This window comes from Necator americanus, chromosome X (assembly GCF_031761385.1).
Source record: "Necator americanus strain Aroian chromosome X, whole genome shotgun sequence".
Classification (NCBI taxonomy): domain Eukaryota; kingdom Metazoa; phylum Nematoda; class Chromadorea; order Rhabditida; family Ancylostomatidae; genus Necator; species Necator americanus.
In genome coordinates this window covers 26,177,903-26,199,399 of record NC_087376.1, presented here as the reverse complement: position 1 = coordinate 26,199,399, position 21,497 = coordinate 26,177,903, and the positions used below count along the sequence as shown (strand labels likewise).

Sequence of the window (21,497 nt, the reverse complement as noted above, 5' to 3'; positions counted from 1 at the left end):
GAATGCCACTTCGTTGCCATTTTACAAGTACATTTCACAGATATCAACAGAGCTGAAAACTGCTTAATGATCCTGTGAAAAGTTGATTTCGGGTAATCGAAGTAGTTGATGGTCTCACGCGAGGAACAACGAGCCAGCTTGTAGACATCCACAAGATCTTTCAGATGCGTCTCGAATATGTTCGCGCTATTACATCCCTTTTTCTACTTTAAGCCTGGTCAACTGATACATCACTTTGATGCTAGCGATTGTTCTCAATCATAATATTATTGAGAGCTACAAATTGGCGTTGATTTAGCAAGCAACTGAAACGTTCGACTTTGAATAAACCTCAGCATAGAAAGATGTCGTATTGTAATTTAATGAGCTGTATACGAGTTTGTTAAATCATGACGTTTCGCCAAAATCGCTTAAATCGCTTTAAAGGCAGCATACCACGAATCTGGGGTGTTACGGATTTCAAGCTATCGCCGGAACTATCGCCTGACGCCTACCGCACGCATCTTCGCCGATGGATGTCGTCCTCGAACTGCTGGCTCTTCTCAGTCTTCGGCAAGAGCTCGCACATAAGGTATCCATACACCAGTGTTCCATAGACTTGGCGTCTCGTGTGGGCCACCTATGGAAACCCAATGAACCGAGTACTTCATGTCGATAATGTCCTGCTGTTCAGCGTTACGATCTGTTTGGTTCGATATGCTGGACAATAGTACCTTTTTACAATAGCTGGGTGAATTCTGCCATATAACTGCGCAAGTTGTATAGCTCGTGGGTTTCCAGGGCGTAAACTCAGATGCCTGACTGAGTTTTAGTACAAACAGGTACAGTCCGGTCAAAACGACATGAACCACGGTGAATTTGCGTGCGAGCTTGAAACTGCGCGGCGGAGGCAGCAGTTGGGACCGAGGTGGGACCGTCGCAAACTGCAGCGACGGGTAATGTCAGCAAAGGATCCAGTACACTCCTAACCGCTAAGCTCTAGCGCGCCGCCTCGAGAGACGCCACGTACGCAATTGCACCGTGATCCATGTCGTTTTGACCTCACTATAGTAATCAGACTCGTACATGCGACCCTCGACAGCGCATATTATACAATTTCATCCGTTCTAGCACTGGAAATGTTCAACTGACGAACGGTCGTCTCTAATATTGATCTATCGTTGCATCGAGTTTCCGCCAGAATAAGAAATGAACTAAATTGTACAGGATAGCTCGAGGTGAGGAAAGAGATGAAGATGATTTGATTTCTATTGTGTTTATCCTTATTTATCCTTTAATAAATAAATAGAAGTTAAGATAAAGTTTCTGGCGTTAATCAATCCGCTTGGGATGCGCCCCCACGTTCACTTCAATTCAGAATCGTTTGAGGTTTACGAACGTGTATCCGGCCTCTACAATGACTTGCGGTGGCTAGCCGATGTGTCAAGTCAGTGTTTTTATCCTCCCAGACAAGTCTGGTACCAATTTATCGACCCCGGAGGGATGAAAGGCTTGGTGAGCACTAGGGCGGATTTGAACCTCCGATCGATAGTGCAGGAAGCGGAACCTCTAACCGCTACACTACACCCGCCCTAATAAATAAATATGTTGGACAAAGACTCAGACTATGAGCATTTCTTTACAGAGAACAATGCGAGAATGTCGAATATAGCTAGCGAAACAGTGGTTTTTGAAGGGTCTTGATTACTGTAACTATATGGAATGCTCACAGATTTTCTGTTGCTCGACGTAAGCCCGGTGGAACAGTTGACTGACCTTGGAGGAATTACGGTTTCAGTCCTCGAGAATGCCACTGGAAAATGCCAATACTACTCTACATTGTCAATAATGCTACGCTTCCTCTTTCTTGAGGTAACCACTCATAGCACATCGAATCCTATTGAAGGACACATCCTGAGTTGGTGGATTGTGACACAAGCATGAAACGTCTCTAACATAGTGATCTGATAGGTATCAGATGATTTGACCTGAAATTACTTAGCGATTGGAATCTGCATTGATTTATGTACATAGTGTTGCCGTATTTATTGATGAAAATTTCCGGGAGAAGTCTTGTTTTCTTCTCTTTTAAATAATAATTGTTGGTCAATTATGCACACGTGCGACTGGACTCATGCGTTCTCTGCTGCGAATCCATCGAACTTCAGTCGTTGAGGTCACAAAGAGGAAGAAGAAGGACGTGTTGCTATGCGAGGAACAAAGCATAGTAATAGCCTATTCCTCCTAACACATATGGTACCAATGTGTCACATCTTAAAATTTATCCTTTTGTTACAAACTTCGCGGCTTTTTCTGAATTTCAGTGCTCAGCAATTGTTCATTTCACTCTGTGCCAAAATGATAGCTTCTTCCACTACTCAAGAGCTTTTGTGAAAAGTATTTGTCATTTAATTTTCATTAATTCATTAAAAATCTAGTTTTCACGATTTTGTACAAAAGAAAAGTGAACGCAAACGTGTAAATCTATGTTGATAAAAGTTGCAATGAACATTAAAAGTGTAGAGAGATCTGCATAGAAAAAAAAGCCGAGAGGAGCTCTGCCACCTTAGAACGAACGTTTGTATCAAGAAGATAACTACTGTAACCCTCTAAAAGTCCACACATGTTTTGAAATCAGACGATATCGACGTTCGTCAATGAGCAATCTGAAGAGAAAGTGTCGGTTACGTTCGCAAACAAATATTTGGCGCAACAATTTTCCTTCTAATCGAATGATGCTGAAACGAATTGATGATATTGCATTGCAATCTGAACCTCGGATCAGGCAAAACACTTCCACTGCATCCTCTCATAAATTTTGCGAGGTCCTGCACTTTTTTCATTCATAATTAAGTTAAACAAAACTTTTTCCTAAGTCTAAAAGGAGCTCTCCTTCGCTTAACTAACTCTACATTTTTGAACATTGTGAAACGCATTTATTTTCTTTTTAAAACACTTATCTATTTTTAGTTATTGGTTTGAAGATAAATTTTTTGTTTATCATGCTATGGGGAAGAGCTGCCCAAGTACCGACGCGGTTGCACCGCTAGCAAAGAGCAGCATGAACAACTCAGCGATTTTTGCTAAGTTCGTAGTTTCTCTAAGAACCGTCCAGAAGATTGTAAGCCAATGGAATAAGGAAGGAAACATTCAGTGCAAATCCAAAAGAGGACGAAAACGGACTGTCAACACCCTACCAATGCATAGGATCATTAAGTGGAGGATTGACCGAGAAGATGAGCGGAGTTTGAAGGAGATGACCAAACAGGTCAAAATTTCTCAAAAATCTATTCAAGCGTAAGTAGAAAATGAGCTTGGATAACGAAGATATCGTCTATTAAACGGACAAGTTCTTACCGAGCAAGCAAAGCAAAATCGAAAGGAGAAATGTAAGAAATTAGGGGATTTGTCAAAGTCCGTCGAATTAAGAATGTCCTCTGGTCTGACGAGAAAATGTTCGCCGTTGAAGTGGCTAAAAACCTTCAGAATCACCATTTGCTTCCTAAGGAACAAGCTCTCAGGAACACTCGTAAGCGGGAAATTGCCATATGGAGTCTGTTTCCTGAATGTTTAATGGTTTGGGGCGGCATCAGTGCTTCCGGTAAGGCTTCGTTGCTTTTTATCGATAAAAACGTGAAAATTAATGCGAAGACATATCAAAAAGAGATCATCAAGAAAGCTGTGGTGCCATGGATACCAATTTTATTTTTCAACATGATTGGGGTCCAGCCCATGGAGCTAAAACAATGATCCAGTTCCTGGAGACCAAAATCGGGTCTTTTTTGAAGGAGGATTTGTGGCTTGCGAACAGCCCAGATCTTGATTCCTTAGACTTCTCTGTTTGCGAATTTGGAAAATGGAAAAGGAACTAAGGGCTCGAAACATAAACAATTTAGTGATTTTTTTAGAAGTTAACCACCTCCGCCGCACCATCGATTCGATGAAGGAAGGAAAGGAATAAAGTTAAACAATTTTCTTCATAGTGCACATATTTTTACGCAATCTTTTATATATAGACGTATATTCATAGCTATGTATATATATATATATTTGTTTAACTGTTTAACAACAATTGCTAGTATCGTCTTTATGGCTATTGCACCAGTAAATGACTCTTTGAACACCCCTTACAAAGCGCGTGATGAATTATACTCGAACTCTTGTTATTGTTTACTGTGAGTTTAAAATTACTAAATACACTATTAGTGTTGGCTAATAAGTTTAATTGTCTTCTTCTTCTATGTGGATTCAACTCTCTCGATTTTTTTTTCGTAAAATAGCACAAATTTTGCCGAAATACAAGTACAGCTGATGTGGAACGTTTTGGGCGAGCTTCACAGCCCAATATGTCGGTCGTAGAGAAGGTGATGGAAACGATGCTAACAGAAGACGATTTTGTACTAATCAGGCTATAGAACAACTTTAATCATGCTCATTTATAAGAAAAACGAACGAAAAAACTATTTAAAGAGCAGAACAAAGACCTCTCTAAAGCTTATCACCTCCATCGACCTATTGATTCCCATCCTATCGATCAGCAGACGCGAGCAATTCCCCAAGAAATTCAAGGAAGACTTAACGCTTCTGGTACATACAACATGTTCGAAGGCGAACCTGCTTTTTACAAGTATGGTGCAAAAAGAGGTTCAAGAATTTAAACCTCAACCTACTCTCCGGTGTATCATTTCTGTGTTCTTTTTTGATATACGGAAATTCAATCACCTTTTAATAATTCTCAACATCTTCAGTTGCACCCCTTCGATGACCTGATCATGCTTAAGTTATTTTGTTTATTTCTCACAAGTTTACCATCATGGCAACAAATAACATATGTGGATAATCCCTACAATCCTCCACATGGGTGCATGAATTATGGTATATGTGTGGACCCAGTGGAAACACAAACGTTCTATTATTTCTACGAATATTATTTCTCATGTCCTTCTGGTGAATGCATCTGCAACAACGGCACCACTGGCAGCTTATGCGAAACAAGTAAGCCACTTCCTGTTACCTTTCTCCTGCTCGAACGATTACAAATTGAACTGTGCAACTCGAGAGCCAGAAAAAAAAAGAAAAAAGTTAATGAGTTAAAAGATGAAAGTCCACTCCAACATTTTCATAGAACGTTCACAAATTTTGAAAAGAGATACAATACCGAGTGTTTATAGTAAAATGGAAGCAGCGCTATTTCAAGGGGAAAACACACAAGCAGGCCTTCAGGAACGTCTCCAGAAATTTCTAGAAGGTGGCGTAATGATGTGATTTTTGATAATGAAGCCAAGAATGGATATATCACAACCTATAGCGTAAAGCTGAAATGGAAATATCATTGTCAAAAAACGACATATAACTGAGTTTATTCCATTTAGTTGCGAATACATGCGACCCTAATCCATGTCCAACAACAATTAACAGCATGTACGTTTGCAATCCTGGCACTGGAAGTTACACATGTGATTGTAAGCCAGGTTACACAGGTGCTAACTGTGATCTCGGTGAGTTATTCGATATTTCTATACATTCTGGTAAGAAATCCGAATAGTCAGTGACAGGTCCACTGGATAAAAAAAAAACTCAAACTTTGAATGTACTAACAATGATGAAAGGCTTAATTCATTTCTCTCTCATGTTCATCTCTATCACTCTCACAACCATCATTTCTACGAATCAATTACGGTAATTGAAGAGAACTCTATAAAAGCTTCTTTGACCTCTACCTCCCTGATGATTTCATGAACGTCAGAAATGTAAACTAAAACTATTTGACTGTTAAATGAGTTCTGAGTTGTGATAGATCCAGTTTAGGAGCGTATTTGCAAGTTTTTTTTCGTCACAATTGAGTTGGTCCATAAAACAAAGAAGTTGCATACTTGTCAAGTGTTCGTTATATTTAAAAACAGGGAAAAAATTAAGAAAAAAGAAGAAGAAAATCAGAAAAGCTTTAACTTAAAGGCAGCATACCACGGGATGGGAGACTATGGAGAGGGGGCTGATTCCGTCCATTTCTTCCTAAGTGCCGTAAGAAACGGCCCGGAACATACGGCTTCAGGCGTTCTGGCGCACTACTTTCTACAGGAAGTGCGACTGGAGCGCGCCAGCCTTGTGCGGCGCCGCATCTTCCGGGCCGTTTTTTACGGCAATTAGGAAGAAATGGACGGAATCACTCCCCTCTCCATAGTCTCCCATCCCGTATACGAATACTCCACCTGAAATCTGCACCACCTCAGATTCGTGGGGTGATGCCTTTAAAGTATAATGAAGAAGTGTAGACTGCATGCGAGGGAATTTTACCGAAGTTCGCGCGATTCACAAGTAAATGAACTCTCTGAAGATCTTGGGGATCTATCGAAGGCTAAAAATAAACTGTCGATATTCTTAACAATTTAAATGGAACGACAACAACGGTGCATAGCTCAATTGTGCGACAATGGTAAAAGTACTCTACAAAGTGTCTCTCTAGACGCGTCGCAACCGTAGAAGTCACATTCAGAACGTTATGCGTCCGATTCTTTACATGATAATTAATGTATCGTCGCGTCGAAAAGAAGCTGGAACTTGGCATAGTTTGGCTTCTTCCAAAGCGGCGCGGTCGATCTATCGGCTGCGACCGAGGTGGGACCTTAGCTCATATCTGCAGTCCGATTGCAGCAAGCGAGGATTCCACTTCCCTGGCTCGACGACGCTTCTTCGAGCGCAGTCCTTTTCGCATCCACACCGTGTCAAGTAGTATCAACCCGACTATAGCAGATAGTGAGTCGTAAGTTCGTAAATTAGCCCTGAGACGTCATTAACTGCGAAAGTGTGCAACTACGCGTCCCCTGAATGATGTTTTGCACGATGTCTTCTATTGCAGCGCGCCACCCTTGCACGCGTAGCGTCCCTTACTGCCTATCGGGGCAGTCCGGATTGATTTTCGACGAATCGCAGGGCGGAGGCGGCAGAAGGGGTGGAGCGTTGCAATGGATGGCGTCGTACAAAACAGCATTCTGGAGGCGGCTGTTTGCAGTGATGCAGGGAGAGATGAGCGGAACTACCTCTGTCTCCATAACCTACGACCCTGTATAGAAACTCCACCTTAAAGGCATCACCCCACGAATCTGAGGTGGTGCAGATTTCAGGTGGAGTATTCGTATACGAGATGGGAGACTACGGAGAGGGGGGCGATTCCGTCCATTTCTTCCTAATTGCCGTAAAAAACGGCCCGGAATATGCGGCGCCGCACAAGACTGGCGCGCTCCAATCGAACATCTTGTACAAAATGGTGCGCCAAAACGAATGAAGCCGTATCTTCCGGGCCGTTCTTTACAGTGCAATGTAGGAAGAAATGGACGGAATCTACCCCCTCTCCGTAGTCTCCCATAACCTTATACGAATACCCCCTGATATCTCAGAAACTCTTCATCCTTTGAAATCCACACCACCTCAGATTTGTGGTATGCTGCCTTTAACATCACTCCACATGGTACATTGTGACAAATCTATGGAAATTTTCAAACAAAATGATGACAAGAAAATAAAATCGCACATCTAGGATTGTCTAGAAGAATCTTCGGGGCATTTTACAACATTACTTGTAAACTGCATTTTTGTATTTGTAGTTGCATATTTGTAGTTGCACATGGAAATTACGTAAGCGGAAACGTGGGAAGAGGTGTTCATCTCGATTGGAGTTCGTGGAGGTGCCACCTGAAGCGCAATCGCTTGCACAATTGCACCAGGCTCCATGTCGTTTGGACCAAACTGTTTAGACATACTTCTGGAGTGAACGCTTTATGTATAGTCATGTTTTTCGTTAAACGTCTTTGTTACAACAAAAACGTTGAATTTCCGAACATAACTTTGAAATCGGTTTTGCCCTTAGAGAAGCGTAAATAATATGTTATGGTTGCCATTGAAAAAAAACAATCATTCGGGCGATATACATTGCGAAAAATCTGCTAGTTCCCTTCTGGAAGTGTTTTCAACTACTTTTTAAACACATTCAAATATGCAACTGTCAGACATGGCCTCCGTTTGTTCGACCAGCCCCTGTCTGAACGGTGGCACGTGCTCGACTAAAAACAACGTTGACTACACATGTGGTTGTGCTCCTGGATATCTCGGGATCCGATGTCAATGTAAGTAAGAAGAAATTGAGCAATGGAGCAGGCTATCGAAGAATTTGAACTGTTTCGATTTTGTTTTACAGACAAGGAACCGTGCGAGAGTGTAACCTGCGTTCACGGCACTTGCGAATCAATCCTGGGCGGTTCCGACTTTTATTGCAGATGCGAAGAAGATTGGCAGAACGTCCTTTGCGATGGGCCCAGATATATCTATAGTGAGTGGGAACAAAGAGAAAAATCAACATAACACTGATTTAACGAGGTTAGGGATTTTTTTCGCAGAAAATATAGGGTTCGGGTCGTAGATGACGAGTATGTTACGTGATCACCTTCAGTCTTCCCTAATTGCTCTGAAATACGGCATAGATAACGGCTATGGCGATCGAATTCTCCTACAAGGTACCTAGCAACGTGCCACGTCTGCAAGCGCAGATGTACGCTCCGCGTCTACCGGCAAGCGGAAGAAACAGCGTCAGCAACCTATTCATTCTTCGTTCACCAGCAGACGTGGCATGCATGTCTGCGCTCGCAGATACATGCTTCGTAGGTAAATTTGATCGCTAAGCCGCTCGCCATCACCGTTTCTCAGGACAATTAGAGTGAATTAAGCATAATCGCGTTTATACTCGTGATCAACGCCCGTGTCGTTTCGTGAAGGATCCCTACATTCGCGACATACTATCTTTGATGGTAACTATTTTATCTTACACAATTCTGAAGATGTTGATGAATTGGCACGCGTGATCGCTTTATTTCTGATCTCATTTGTTTGCAGAATTGGACAAGTACTCAAAATTTTTATGTCAAAGACAACATAATCCTGTTATAGTAAGGTCAAAACGACATGGAACACGTACGCAATTGCGTACGCGGCTTTTTTCGAGGCGCTTCGGTGGAACGTAGTGGCTAGGAGCGTGGTGAAATCCTTGCTGGCACCACCCATCGCTCACCTCGGTTCCAACTGCCCACCTCGGTTCCAACTGCTGCCTCCACAGCGCCGTTTCGAGCGCGTACGCAAATGCACATCAACTGCACTTGTGTTTCATGTCGTATTGACCCGACTATACTTTCTCACGATTCGATGTCCACTGATGCATTCCTACAATATGCACCGAAAATGCATTGCTTCAGTGATAGCACTTGTTTCTCAATCTGAAATGAAACACATCACAATTTTTGTGACTTTACCGGAATGTACAGAGAAAATAGTGAAGAAGTGGATAGATAAGAGAGCTATAAATCCTACATTTTCTCTTCCATTTTTCCATGTTTAAAGTGTTACTTCCGATAATATTTTTCAAGCTTCGTCACCTGTGGATAAGGGATGCTTTGCAACCACTGATGCGCTGGGAGGACCACTCTACTACAAAACGAGCGATCCTGCGATGACTTTTACTAAATGCATGAACCTCTTGACATCTAAGAATAGCCCTACATACACTTTTTTCAGTGAGTTATTTCTCTTGAATCGACGAAGGCTTCGGCGTTTACAAGGTTTTCTATCTGAATTACTAGCGGGTACGGTAAGGTACGTCCTATTTTCATTAAGTTTTTTTTTTGCAGCATTGTCTGGGACAGACTGTTACTTATCATCGTCGTCCGCTCTAAACAATTCTAAAAGTGATGCGAATTGTAAAACAGCCTGTGCAAATTCAAATGAGATCTGTGCAGAAACGAACAAACGTGCTTTAGTATTCTCTTATGAGCCAGATGGTGAGTCGAAACTCCAATTATTTTGAAGAACATTCCGATAAAAGTTTGAAGAACCACCAAAATGTTATATAGACTATCTCTAAAGAAGTGTGAGTTTCTATCACAGTACTCACTCATACAATACACTCATACATGATAATTGTAGTCTATAGTACGAATATAGTAGGATCAAAAGAAGCCGAACTCTGCTGCAGTTGCGTAAGCGTACTGCGTTTGAAGCGGTGCTGTGCAATGGAGGTGGGACCCTCACTAGTTCTATTCATTTCCGCAGTCCGACTATTTTGCAATTTCTGAACTTGGATATATTTCTGGAATCCGCTGACAAACCGATTCATACATTTAGTGTGGAGATCGGTGGATTCACATACGCATGTTTGGGTGCACATACAGTACACCCATTTTCAATCCCCTATATACAAATTGCGCCCTGCAAGAATAAGCATGATACAATGATAGAGGACCTCTTCCAAATGGGTGAGGCAGGGTATACATTTGTTACGAACGTTGAGACATTGCCAGTTACAAGAAATATGATAGAATACTGCCCACTGGGACCAAAATTTAAGAAAAAAAGCCCATTGCATCAAGAAGGACGACAGAAAAGAGCGTCAACAATCTTTGTACTCACGTCTTCGATAGCCAGGTTCACTTACTTCCTCGCAATACTCCAGATATCCTTCCCTTCCTATTCTAACGATGTCATCATGTCGACGAAGAGTCGTATCAAATATGGTTCTGATGGAATCAGATCTGAGACCATTCACATGTGACCTGTCAAATGCAAAATGCTTAAAGGCAGCATGCCATGAACCTGAGGTGGTGCGGATTTCAGGTAGAGTATACGTATACGGGATTATGGAGACGGGGGTAGTTCCGCTCACCTCTCCCTGCATCATTGCAAACAGACGCCTCCAAAATGCTGCTTCGTACGACTCCATCTATTGCAACGCTCCTCCCCTTGCGCCGCCTGCGCCCTGCGATTCGTCGAAAATCAGTTCGGACAGCTCCGATAGGTAGTAAGGAACGCTACGCTTGGAAGGGTGGCGCGCTGCAATAGAAGTCATCGTACAGAACAACATTCAGGGCCAGCTGCTTGCAGTGATTCAGGGAGAGATGAGCGGAACCACCCCGGTCTATCGAATCTACGACCCCGTATACGGATACTCCACCTGAAATCCGTACCACTCCAGATTCGTGGTATGCTGCCTTTAACAGTGGAAGATTGACAAGACTGCGTTGTTGTAGAAGGAGAAAGATGAGCATAAGCATGAACATCTGTTTTACGGGCTTTTATCTACAAGCGCTATACAGCTGTGATAAACACGATTGAAAGAACATTAGGTGAAACATGGATGTGCTACCAAAACCTCAAGAAGTACTTGACATAATTGGACATAGACAGATTTCCCTTTCAGTAGTCGAGAGATCAAAAGGTGTAAACATATCTCAATTTCTTCGACTTAAGGAAAGCGTTTGATTCAATTGAGGCAGATATTAGGGAATAAAGACGTCCCCGTCCAGCACATAATGGTCATAGGTGAATTATAAGTCGATTTTGCGAACCCAATATCCATCATTCTCCAACAACAGCGCTTACGACCGCTTTCACGAAGCATGGTCGCATTTCTCTCGAGCCCTCTTGTAGTCTCCGTGCTAAGGTCCCGTGTGTAGTTCGGGTATCTCTAGGCAGCCTCTTTACCCTTTGAAAGTTCTATCAAATACAATGTATGCTACTTACATGTATAACCGTATGACTGAGTAGAGCACCTGTGCATCCCATAAAACTTTGGAGGTGTTTAAGTGAATTTTCTGGACAGCGATCTAAACTTCGATGTTGTTGTGCTTAATCTGATAGCTTTGAAGTATACGATCCCAACGAATGCGACGGCAATCCTGGATTGTGCAACGCTAACATCGGTCAGGGTGTGTGCGTGGATATGCCACCTGATAAAGGCGGTCACCTTTGCAAATGTAGTCCTTCGTATGAATTAAGCGATTGTTCAAAGGGTAAGAGTTTTGTTCGATTTGTTTGTTTTTCGCCAACCATACTTAAAGGATTTTCTGGCCAGAAAAACCTTCACCTTGTGCCAGTTTGCCTTGTTTGAATGGAGGTACGTGTGTTGCTGACACCGTGTTAGGGACTTTTGTGTGTAATTGCGATAGCAGTTACACCGGACCAGTATGTGAATGTAAGTACATTTCAACCATCTCACTTGCAGAAAAATAAATAAAAAATAAAAAAATAAAACAATAAAATAAATAATAATGAGAGGTTTATGTTTTCAGTTGAACTGAAGTGCACGAAGGGAATATGCCTGCATGGAGGAACATGCATTGAGAACTATGATGGCACATACAAATGTGAATGTCTAGAATACTACCATTCGAGTAACTGTCAAGGTGAGCAGTTGGGAACCTTCCCACCATTTCATAACCGTAAGTGGCGCGCGCCTGAACTGCTGAAGTGCTCTCCACAGTGGCTGCATGCGAGGAAACACGTGCCCGATTCATAGAAAAACGAAGAAAATTAGCACACGTCACCGCCAGGAAGGCGTATTCCATACTGATCCGACTGAACAGGAACCAACGCGCATATGATACAACGTCGCAGGCGGAGAAATACGATATTAGCCATAGTGTTTCGCAAACTTCTCTAGGATGCGCGTTTATACGTCATGAACGCTACGGTAGTCAAGCGACTATGACGTACATACATATATAGTAGAGTCAAAATGACATGAAGCAACGGACAGTTGCGTAAGCAGCTGCGCTTGAAGCGGCGCGGTTGAGCGTAGCGGTTGGGATCGTGTTGGGATCCTCGCTACGCCACTCATCTCTGCAGTTCGCCATGGCTTCGCCTCGATTCTAACCGCTGTCTCCAACGCACCGCTTCGAGCGCAGACGCTTACGCAGCTGCACCGTCTTTCATGTCGTTTTAATCCTACCACTCGCTAGCGCTAAAGGAGTTAATGCCCAAGTCACTGTCCACGTTCACCCAGTCAAATAGTAGTACCAATTTGTCGTTCACGGAGTAATCGACGGTGTGGTTGGTCTTGTGAATGAACCATTCCCTGCGTAGATGTAATGTTGACCTTCTAGCACTGCGTTACGCCATCCCTACGTTACGAATGTATAGCGGAGGGATTTGATTTGTATTTTTCAGATCTCAGCGCCTGCGATTTCGCCAATAATTGCGTAAATGGAACCTGCCAGTCCGTAATAAATGGAATTGTACCAGGAACTGTCTGTTCATGTATTCCAGGATATACAGGCGAATTTTGTTCTGAAGGTGAGCAACTTTTAACAACTTCTAATTATCGAAATCCGATACGTAGGTTAGGTAAATCAAGAAGTTTGAGGTTGAGTGGAAAAAAAATCACTGAAGAAAATTCCTAGGATTTCCTGTTATTTGCTGACAGTGTTTGAGATTTTATTTCACCCTCGCGGGCTCCGCTAAAAGTTTCCTTGACATTGAAATTCTTTTTATGATAGTTACTCTTCAGCACTCTTTATGGTCTTATCTGATCGAAACGTTAATCTTTACAGAATCGCTGGAAGGTTTTTCTCCTCTACAATGTCTCCTCTTATCCCACAGACCTGACTTGTAGTAGTAATTCTCTATCTGATCTTTTTTTTTCACGAACGAAACACGGTGTTGTTCTTATATTTTCCTCATGTTATTGTTTACTTCATTTTATTTATTTTCTTTATGAGCACTTCTCCTCGCCCTTTTGTACACTTACAGAACTTCGTATTACTTTCTCACAATACATTGAAGAAGTGTTTTGGGAGGAGATAATACCAATTTCCATTATTCTAGTTCCACTAATGCTTCTTTCAATTTTCCATCCTTTCGATGGAAAATTGAAAAGATGGAAGATTGAGAGAACAACGGAGAGGAAAAAGGTGAAGGGTGTATCTATTTTGGACAATAAAAAACAGCAGTTTTGAAGCAAATACTGCAAAAAATGAATTTAATGTACAACAATGTACAAATTAAATGTACAAATTAAATCCACAACATTTGCAGTCCAAAATCTAATCCAGTTTAAACATGTTGGTTTTGCAGAAATTTTAGTAGCGATTAATTTCCCGGTAACATATGTGTTTTGATCTTTCCATCTCAATGTAAATCTCGTAAACCTCGTAAACCAATCTCGTAAACCAACCAAAAGATGCTGTATTCCGTGTGCGCTGGAGTAACACTCTCCTGCCTTTCTAGCTTCAGCAAAAATTAAAATTCATCAAAAAAAAAACTTCAAAAAGTAAAAGAAAAAATTAAGGAAGCTACAAAATGACCACAGAAAATGTGACTGTTGAAAATTTGGGAACGTGGTATGCGTACACTCGTAGCATTATGAGAACTTATTAAATAAAAGTTCGAGAGTTGGCAGGTTTCTATAAATATTTTATAAAAAAGGATAAAGGATAAAGGATAAAGTTTCTGGCGTTAATCAATCCGCTTGGGATGCGCCCCCACGTTCACTTCAATTCAGAATCGTTTGAGGTTTACGAACGTGTATCTGGCCTATACAATGACTTGCGGTGGCTAGCCGATGTGTCAAGTCAGTGCTTTTATCCTCCCAGACAAGTCTGGTACCAATTTATCGGCCCCGGAGGGATGAAGGGCTTGGTGAGCACTAGGGCGGATTCGAACATCCGGTCGATTGTGCAGGAAGCGGAACCTCTAACCGCTACACCACACCCGCCCCATTTTATAAAAAAATATGTATTTTTTATTTTATAAAAAATACATATTTTTTTTATAAATATTTTATGTCATCTGACGAGACAAACAAACCTAATCACTATTTACTTTAGTTATAAAAGTCTATGTAAAAAGGTTATCACGCTGTCTGGGCGTACAATTAATTACAATGAATTACTTAGTCATTGTGATTTCGTTTTTATCATTCCAATTAATTCTTGTGGCTACTGTAACTATATTGTGATTTTATAATTTATAATTTTAACGAAATGCGGCAAAATGACTTGTAAAACCAAATCACTCAAATTTCAGATATTGACGACTGTGCCTCATCACCTTGTCTGAATGGAGGAACATGTCATGATGGATATATGAACTATACCTGCACCTGTATCTATGGAGTAGATGGAGATAACTGTGATCACGGTAAGTCAAGTGAAACTCATTTTGGAACGTGCGAGAGAAAAAACACAGTTGCCATTGTTCTGCAAACATAATAAAGAAGGGATGGAGAACGGATAAGGTGGATGTAGCAATGTTTCTATTCAACGTGATGTATTACAGCCTTATTAATTTGAAATTACAGATATTCCCGATTGTGTGCCGTATGAAGATGATGCTGGAAAGGTGTTCCCAAATCGATGTGTTACAAAAGATGCAGCGGCAGTGTGCGATGAAGGATTTGGCGAGTTCACCTGCGTATGTTCAGCGCAATGGACTGGCACATATTGTGATCTAAGTATGAACTTTGAATGTTTCAATGCTAAACGTTTAAAACAGTTTTGACTTACTTGACTTAAAGGCATCAGCCCACGAATCTGAGGTGGTGCAGATTTCAGGTGGAGTATTCGTATACGGGATGGGAGACTATGGAGAGGGGGGTGATTCCGTCCATTTCTTCCTAATTGCCGTAACAAACGGCCCAGAAGATGCGGCGCCGAAAAAGGCTGGCGCGCTCCAGTCGAACTCCTTGTAGAAAATAGTGCGCCAGAATGCCTGAAGCCGTATCTTCCGGGCAGTTTTCTACGGCAATTAGGAAGAAATGGACGAAATCACCCCCCCCCCCCTCTCCATAGTCTCCCATCCCGTATACGAATACTCCACCTGAAATCCGTACCACCTCAGATTCGTGGAGTGATGCCTTTAATCGGTAGGACTGTTGTTATGAAGGATTCCATGCTCCCTCTACGTGACTTCATTGACTTCGAGCTCTGGCATTGTCCTTGACAACAGCACCTTTATGCAGTATCCGGGTAACTTCCGTCGTATAACTTTGAAGGACATATGACTCGTACCTGCTACGAGCGCAAACTCAGATTCCTGACTGCATTTGGTATAAATAGGGCGCCTATACGACGCTCCATAGAACAATAATTTCAAAAAAAGGTGCAAAATTTACAACATTTAGTTGTTCTCAGTAAAGATCGTACACAAACAAAAAATCTGTTTTCAGGAAACTTTTCAGGTAACTTAATTAACAAAAAGAAAGGTGAAAAATAGAATACTGGGAAATATAAAAATGATTTCAGGAGATAGTCTTTAGAGTGACTAAGTCCTGGGGCTTCACACAGCGGGGCGATGATTTTGATCAACATATTCAGGATCTACGAATTAAATCAAATATACAAATCTCAATAAATATACAGAAATTTAGGGTTGAAATTCGCTCCAAATAAAGAAATCCTTTTAATGAAGAGAAAGTTTGATTAAGCCATTAGATTAAAGATGAATTGAAACGAAGTGAAGACCGGTGCAGTCGCGTACGCTTCGCGATCGAAGTGGCGCTGTGGAGCCAGCGGTTGCGACCGAGGTGGGACCCTCGCTGGCCCCACTCTTCTCATCACCCTGAGCTCCTCGGTCACGGACTCAAGTATACCCGCTTACGCAATTACATTTTTTACGTTTTCGGGTGTTTTGACTCAACTATAAGTAAAGCATGAGAAAAGCAAAATGCTACTGGATATCGGTGTCTCTGATGGATTTTTTCTTTCTCATCCTCTAATATCCATTTCCAAGTAAATTGTTAGCAATCCAGAAATTGGAGGAAATATCACATGTCACACGACTGAAATCCTTAAGAGAGATGCATACGAACACAAAGTGAACTCCTGAATTCCTTGATAAGGAAACCCAACTCGTGTTTGAAAAATTTTTTGTTTTAATGTGTTTGTTTGTCTTCTTGTTTTTCAGACGTTCTCATCAAAGATGTGTTGATGGCGGTCTATGGAGATGTAAACTTGGACATGATTCCCGTGGGTGTCTTTTTTGCTGATTTTTTTTTTGATCCTCTGAATCACACAAAATGAATTAACGTAGATTGCATGAGAGAGGGGGAAAATTCCAGGAAATTTTTCGACTTCATTAGCTTTGAACACAGTTCACTTTCTCAAAGTTCTAGTAGTACATAGCAATTATGAAAGGTCACAGTAATTAGCATCTAATTCGTATATAGTAGAGATATCTTTTAAGTGTTGAGGAAGTATTTACTACATCTAAATGAAAAGACCCAACTTCGTTTAATCTTTTTTTCCAGATGTTGGAGGATCTGCTACGAAATCCTTCCCAGATTAAGGATATGGTACCCTTTATTGTTGGTTTACAAGAAAGTGATAATCGAACGGAATTAAGTTGGGAGTACGAGGACATGTTTATTTGGGCAGCCTTTGAAGAAAAGCGATTGGATCTACAGTATGTTCGGATCTAATCGCCTATCTATTATGTACTGATTGAAGTGGCACATAATTATCGTGACTTTTCCAACTGAAATCCGGGATATCAGTCGGGACTATAAAACTTTCTCAACTGCAAATCTCTCTTGAAAAAACTTCAAAAGGAAGTTGTTCCAGTCCCTGGTCATTACGATCAGAACTTACCAAACTTCACATTAGGTACATCAAAAGATTAAGTAGAGAAGAGAGCTGAGCTCTTTACAAGTTTAGAATTTTTCATTCTTAGGAAAAACTATTGAGCAGATTATTTTCCTGCCTTTATAATTTCACCTCTTTATTTTTTGGCAGTTTTCTGTGTTTCGTCGCTTTGAAATTCAGATTCTGCAGCTGGTTCTGCGACTTGTTAGCCGCAGCATTCGCTAGTTCCTAGAACTTTTGAGGTTTCAATTTCATCAGATGATTACACGCTTTTTAGCTCTTTAGCCTTGATTCCAGAAGTATTTCTTATATAATATAGGACATTCGAAACGATTGATACATAAATGGACAACTGGGATAAAGTTCGAATTTTAATCTTAAAGGCATCACCCCACGAATCTGAGGTGGTACGGATTTCAGGTGGAGTATTCGTATATGGCATAGCAGATTATGGAGAGGGGGGTGATTCCGTCCATTTCTTGCTAATTGCCGTAGAAAACAGTCCGGAAGACGCGGCGTGTGCGCACGGCTGGCGCGCTCCAACCGAACTCGTTGTGCGAAGCCGGAACGCTCGAAGCCGTACCTTTCGGCCGTTTTTTCCTGGGAATTAGGGAGGAATGGACGGGATCACCCCTCTCTCCATAATCCACGATCCCGTATACGAATACTCCACCTGAAATTCGTACCATCTCAGATTCGTGGGCTGATGTTTTTAAAGAAGACCAACAATCTCAAAAATGACAAGTTTAGAAAAATGTCAAAATAAAACATTAATATATGGCATACAAAACTAAAAACTTAGAATATAAAGTAGATAGGAATGTGTTTTAAAAAATGTAGAAATATAAATAAAGGATCTATCATCTATTGTATGTAGTGAAAAATTTGTGAAATTCTGAAGCAGCACCGATTCAGACGTGATCTTCATCTGTGGAATGATGTTGTACTTGGAAACTGCTTCACGTTCAATCATCGTACGAGCACACTGGATTATAAAATGCGTTCATCCGGGATTCAAGGCGGTGAGTGGAGATCACTGTATCTATCGTTATGCAAAAAAAACTTCTTGCATGAACTTCTTTTCTCGAAATTTGTTATCCAGGTCTTCAAGTGATGATGAGAGTTGGCTCAGATGAGTACGTACCATGGTTTGATACCGCATCCGTACTCGTATTTGTTCATAACAAAAATGAGTACGTATTCTCCGAGTCTGTACGTTATAATGCTCAACCGAACGGTGAAACCCTTATTTTAATTCGTGATGTGAGTTCTACCCGATATTTCCTCTTATAAGGAATGATTTTCAATTTTTACCACATTGGAATTTTTATGTTCTGTTCTGTTCATATCTAACATCAAGAAGTATTATGATTCGAAAATCTATGAACTTTTTTTATGGGGAAATCACTTTAAACTCAAAAGTCACTTTGTTAAAATGTTAATAATATTGTATACAAGCACAGCAACTCAACTTTTTCACCGCAAAACGCTAGAAAAATTCGTATGTTAGAGTATCATTTGAACTCACTCAACTAACCAGTATACAAGATCTTTTTCAACTTTTAGTACATCCTGTACATTGTTCGAAGTAAATAGCTTCATTAGGTCTGCAATTCTGGATTCCGTAATCTGAACTTCTTGTTCTTTGGGACTTCACAGAAACTGCATAGATTGACGTTACAATCTCTCCACAAAAAGATAATCGGAAGGTGTAGACTTAGAATATGAGCATGTTCACATTAAATTTTCCCCAATTGTCTTGGAAAAGGAGCTTGGAGACGGTCTTCTTGAACCAATATTCGTACGATGCACCTTATTACACCACCGTTGTACATGCACCGATTTCTTACGCAGCTTATTCACTGATTTCGTTTTAATAGGCAGCTAAAGGAACTTCATTGATTGTTGTCCGCTCGCCGATGCCGTGCGTTATAAGGTCGTTCGTAGGAAAATTAGTACAGGAGGACCGTTTCCCATGGCGCTTCTTAGGACAAGGAGGAAGGAAAGAGAGGGAGAGAGAGAATTGAACGTGGTAACTCTCATGCCCATAATGTACACCACTAACCCTCTCTTTTCCTTGAGAAATCCTAACTCGTGGTATGCTGCCTCTAAGGAAGGCAGGAAATAAAAAAGATTACACTATAAACCATAGATACCTCATCACACCTATGAATTTGCATGGTTATCCTTAATTGATAATCTGGAGTAAATTGTTTATGCATCCAGTCTAATTCTAAGATATGTTCCAGAGTCAAATCCAATTTTCATGATAGAAGTACATATGAACTATGGGTCTGCAATCACATTTATTTTGTTCATTTTTTATTTCTTTTCTTTTTGTCTCGACTCAGAGAATAAACAATTTCCTAGTAATTTTACTCATAGTATGGACCACAGCGTAAATTATGCATAATCTATATTACGCACATCTACAGTACCAAACTACTACAGTGAATCTGTTCCTTCAATTCACTACACGATTACAGACTAAATATGCTCGACTCGCCGGAAGATATGGAGTTTGTGTGAAAAAACCATCCGAAGTAAAAGCTTACTATTATGAAGGACAGTACAGTACTGATGTCAGTGAATTCACCATTTTGGCGAAATTTTCTTTTGTTTATACAAAAGTTGTTTTTTCTTTGCCTACCAAACAGGTATGGAATGAGTTATTGAGATTGGTGAATTCCTATTTAGGGATGTCTTCGTTCATGTTATCAAGATATGATCTTCAAATCATGCTCATGTATGGATCCACGATATCCTGTAGCACCTAATACTCCAACATGTGAACTTGTTCAAAGTACTACGCTCATAATTATAGTAATTAATTGCTTAATTAAGAGATAATCGTTTTTGTTCTTTGAGGGCCATGTATCGATAGCGCAGTAGAAAATGCAGGCGATCCGTCAACCTGGGAATCGTGCGTATGTCCGTTACCATGCGTGAATCAGCAATATTCTGTGGAATGGCATCGTACGAAATCCGTTTTAGCGGTATGTTAAAAAAAATCAAATTTGAAGAAAACGTTATAACCATTTACGTATTGAAACAAAGTACTATAACAGACTAATCTCTAAAAATGATAGATGAAGAAAAAGAAAAACAGATGAGTAGATGAAAAGCAAAAGTGAATTATATTATATTCAGCCATTACGTTGTTCACAATATTCCGCTACTTCTTATGAAACGTGTAAGGAAGAATCCGAAGATGACGTGTTAATCACGATAAATCTACCTCGTCTGGAATTTCAAGCATTTGCAGAGGTCCCTGATATGGATGTAAGTGATGTCACATAATAAAATATACACTGCACTGTTTATCAAATACTCCTAAATTATTCTTCCAGCTGAATCGATTCATATCTAATTTGGGTGGACTTCTTGGTGTTCTTATGGGTGTCTGCATTCTCTCCTTTATTGAAGTTGCTGTCCTTGGATTTCGTCTAGTCATGATATTTTGTTCCCGGAAATAGCTATCACTAATGAAAAAAAAATGAAAAAAGACGAGTAGAAATCATTTATTGCATTTTATCAATCAATAACCGAAAATAAAAATTTATCACATTTTGAGCAAGCATCACATATAACAGGGACAGCGTGAAAGAATATTGTTAACAAATACACACACGAGCATAATTGAAAGCAGGATATCTCGTAATGCGAACGATTTAGCAAAACTACAATGAGTTTCCACTCGGAAAAAGAAGTAACAAAACAACGGGTGCCATTATGAAATTATTGATTGGCGGCGGCCATATACCACCAAATATACTTTGGCAAAGGCCAAATGATGTGCTGATGAATCCTAAGTGCATGTAGGTAAAATATACCCGATCCCTGACGAATAAGTGTAGAGTACCCTTGTACGCTTTCGTAAAATCAAATAAGAATGAAAAACCGCTAATTTCATAATAGTAAGGATTTTAAGGCAAGCCGTTGTTCGGCATAGAAAAAAACTTTATGCTCTATAAGAACAAAAACATAGAACGCCCGTTAGGAGTTGACATCTTAGACGATCTGCTCCGAACGGACAAATCCATCCGGATGTCTATTATGTGGTGAGAAATTCCGGATAACCTGATCATAGATTATCGTTTTCGGACACGATCGTTTAGGTCT

At 40.7% G+C, this 21,497-nt stretch overlaps 1 protein-coding gene across 2 annotated transcripts; it reads left to right on the top strand.

The window, feature by feature from the left end:
• Positions 1-7,984: 7,984 nt before the first annotated feature.
• RB195_025565 (uncharacterized protein) lies at positions 7,985-20,851 on the top strand (the record flags this gene model as incomplete). Of its 2 annotated transcripts, XM_064213777.1 has the most annotated exons (19): positions 7,985-8,099; positions 8,171-8,302; positions 9,390-9,536; positions 9,651-9,800; positions 11,664-11,807; positions 11,870-11,989; positions 12,087-12,200; positions 12,964-13,089; positions 14,821-14,934; positions 15,095-15,247; positions 16,699-16,760; positions 17,042-17,196; positions 18,291-18,397; positions 18,478-18,638; positions 19,862-19,957; positions 20,073-20,178; positions 20,244-20,371; positions 20,526-20,657; positions 20,726-20,851. In XM_064213777.1, 19 exons carry the CDS (start codon positions 7,985-7,987, stop codon positions 20,849-20,851), a joined length of 2,388 nt encoding a protein of 795 aa, XP_064069659.1. The 2 variants fall into 2 exon arrangements, with proteins under 2 accessions (XP_064069659.1, XP_064069658.1); XM_064213778.1 differs by lacking the exons at positions 9,390-9,536; positions 9,651-9,800; positions 11,870-11,989 and having other exon boundaries at positions 12,087-12,236.
• Positions 20,852-21,497: the final 646 nt, after the last annotated feature.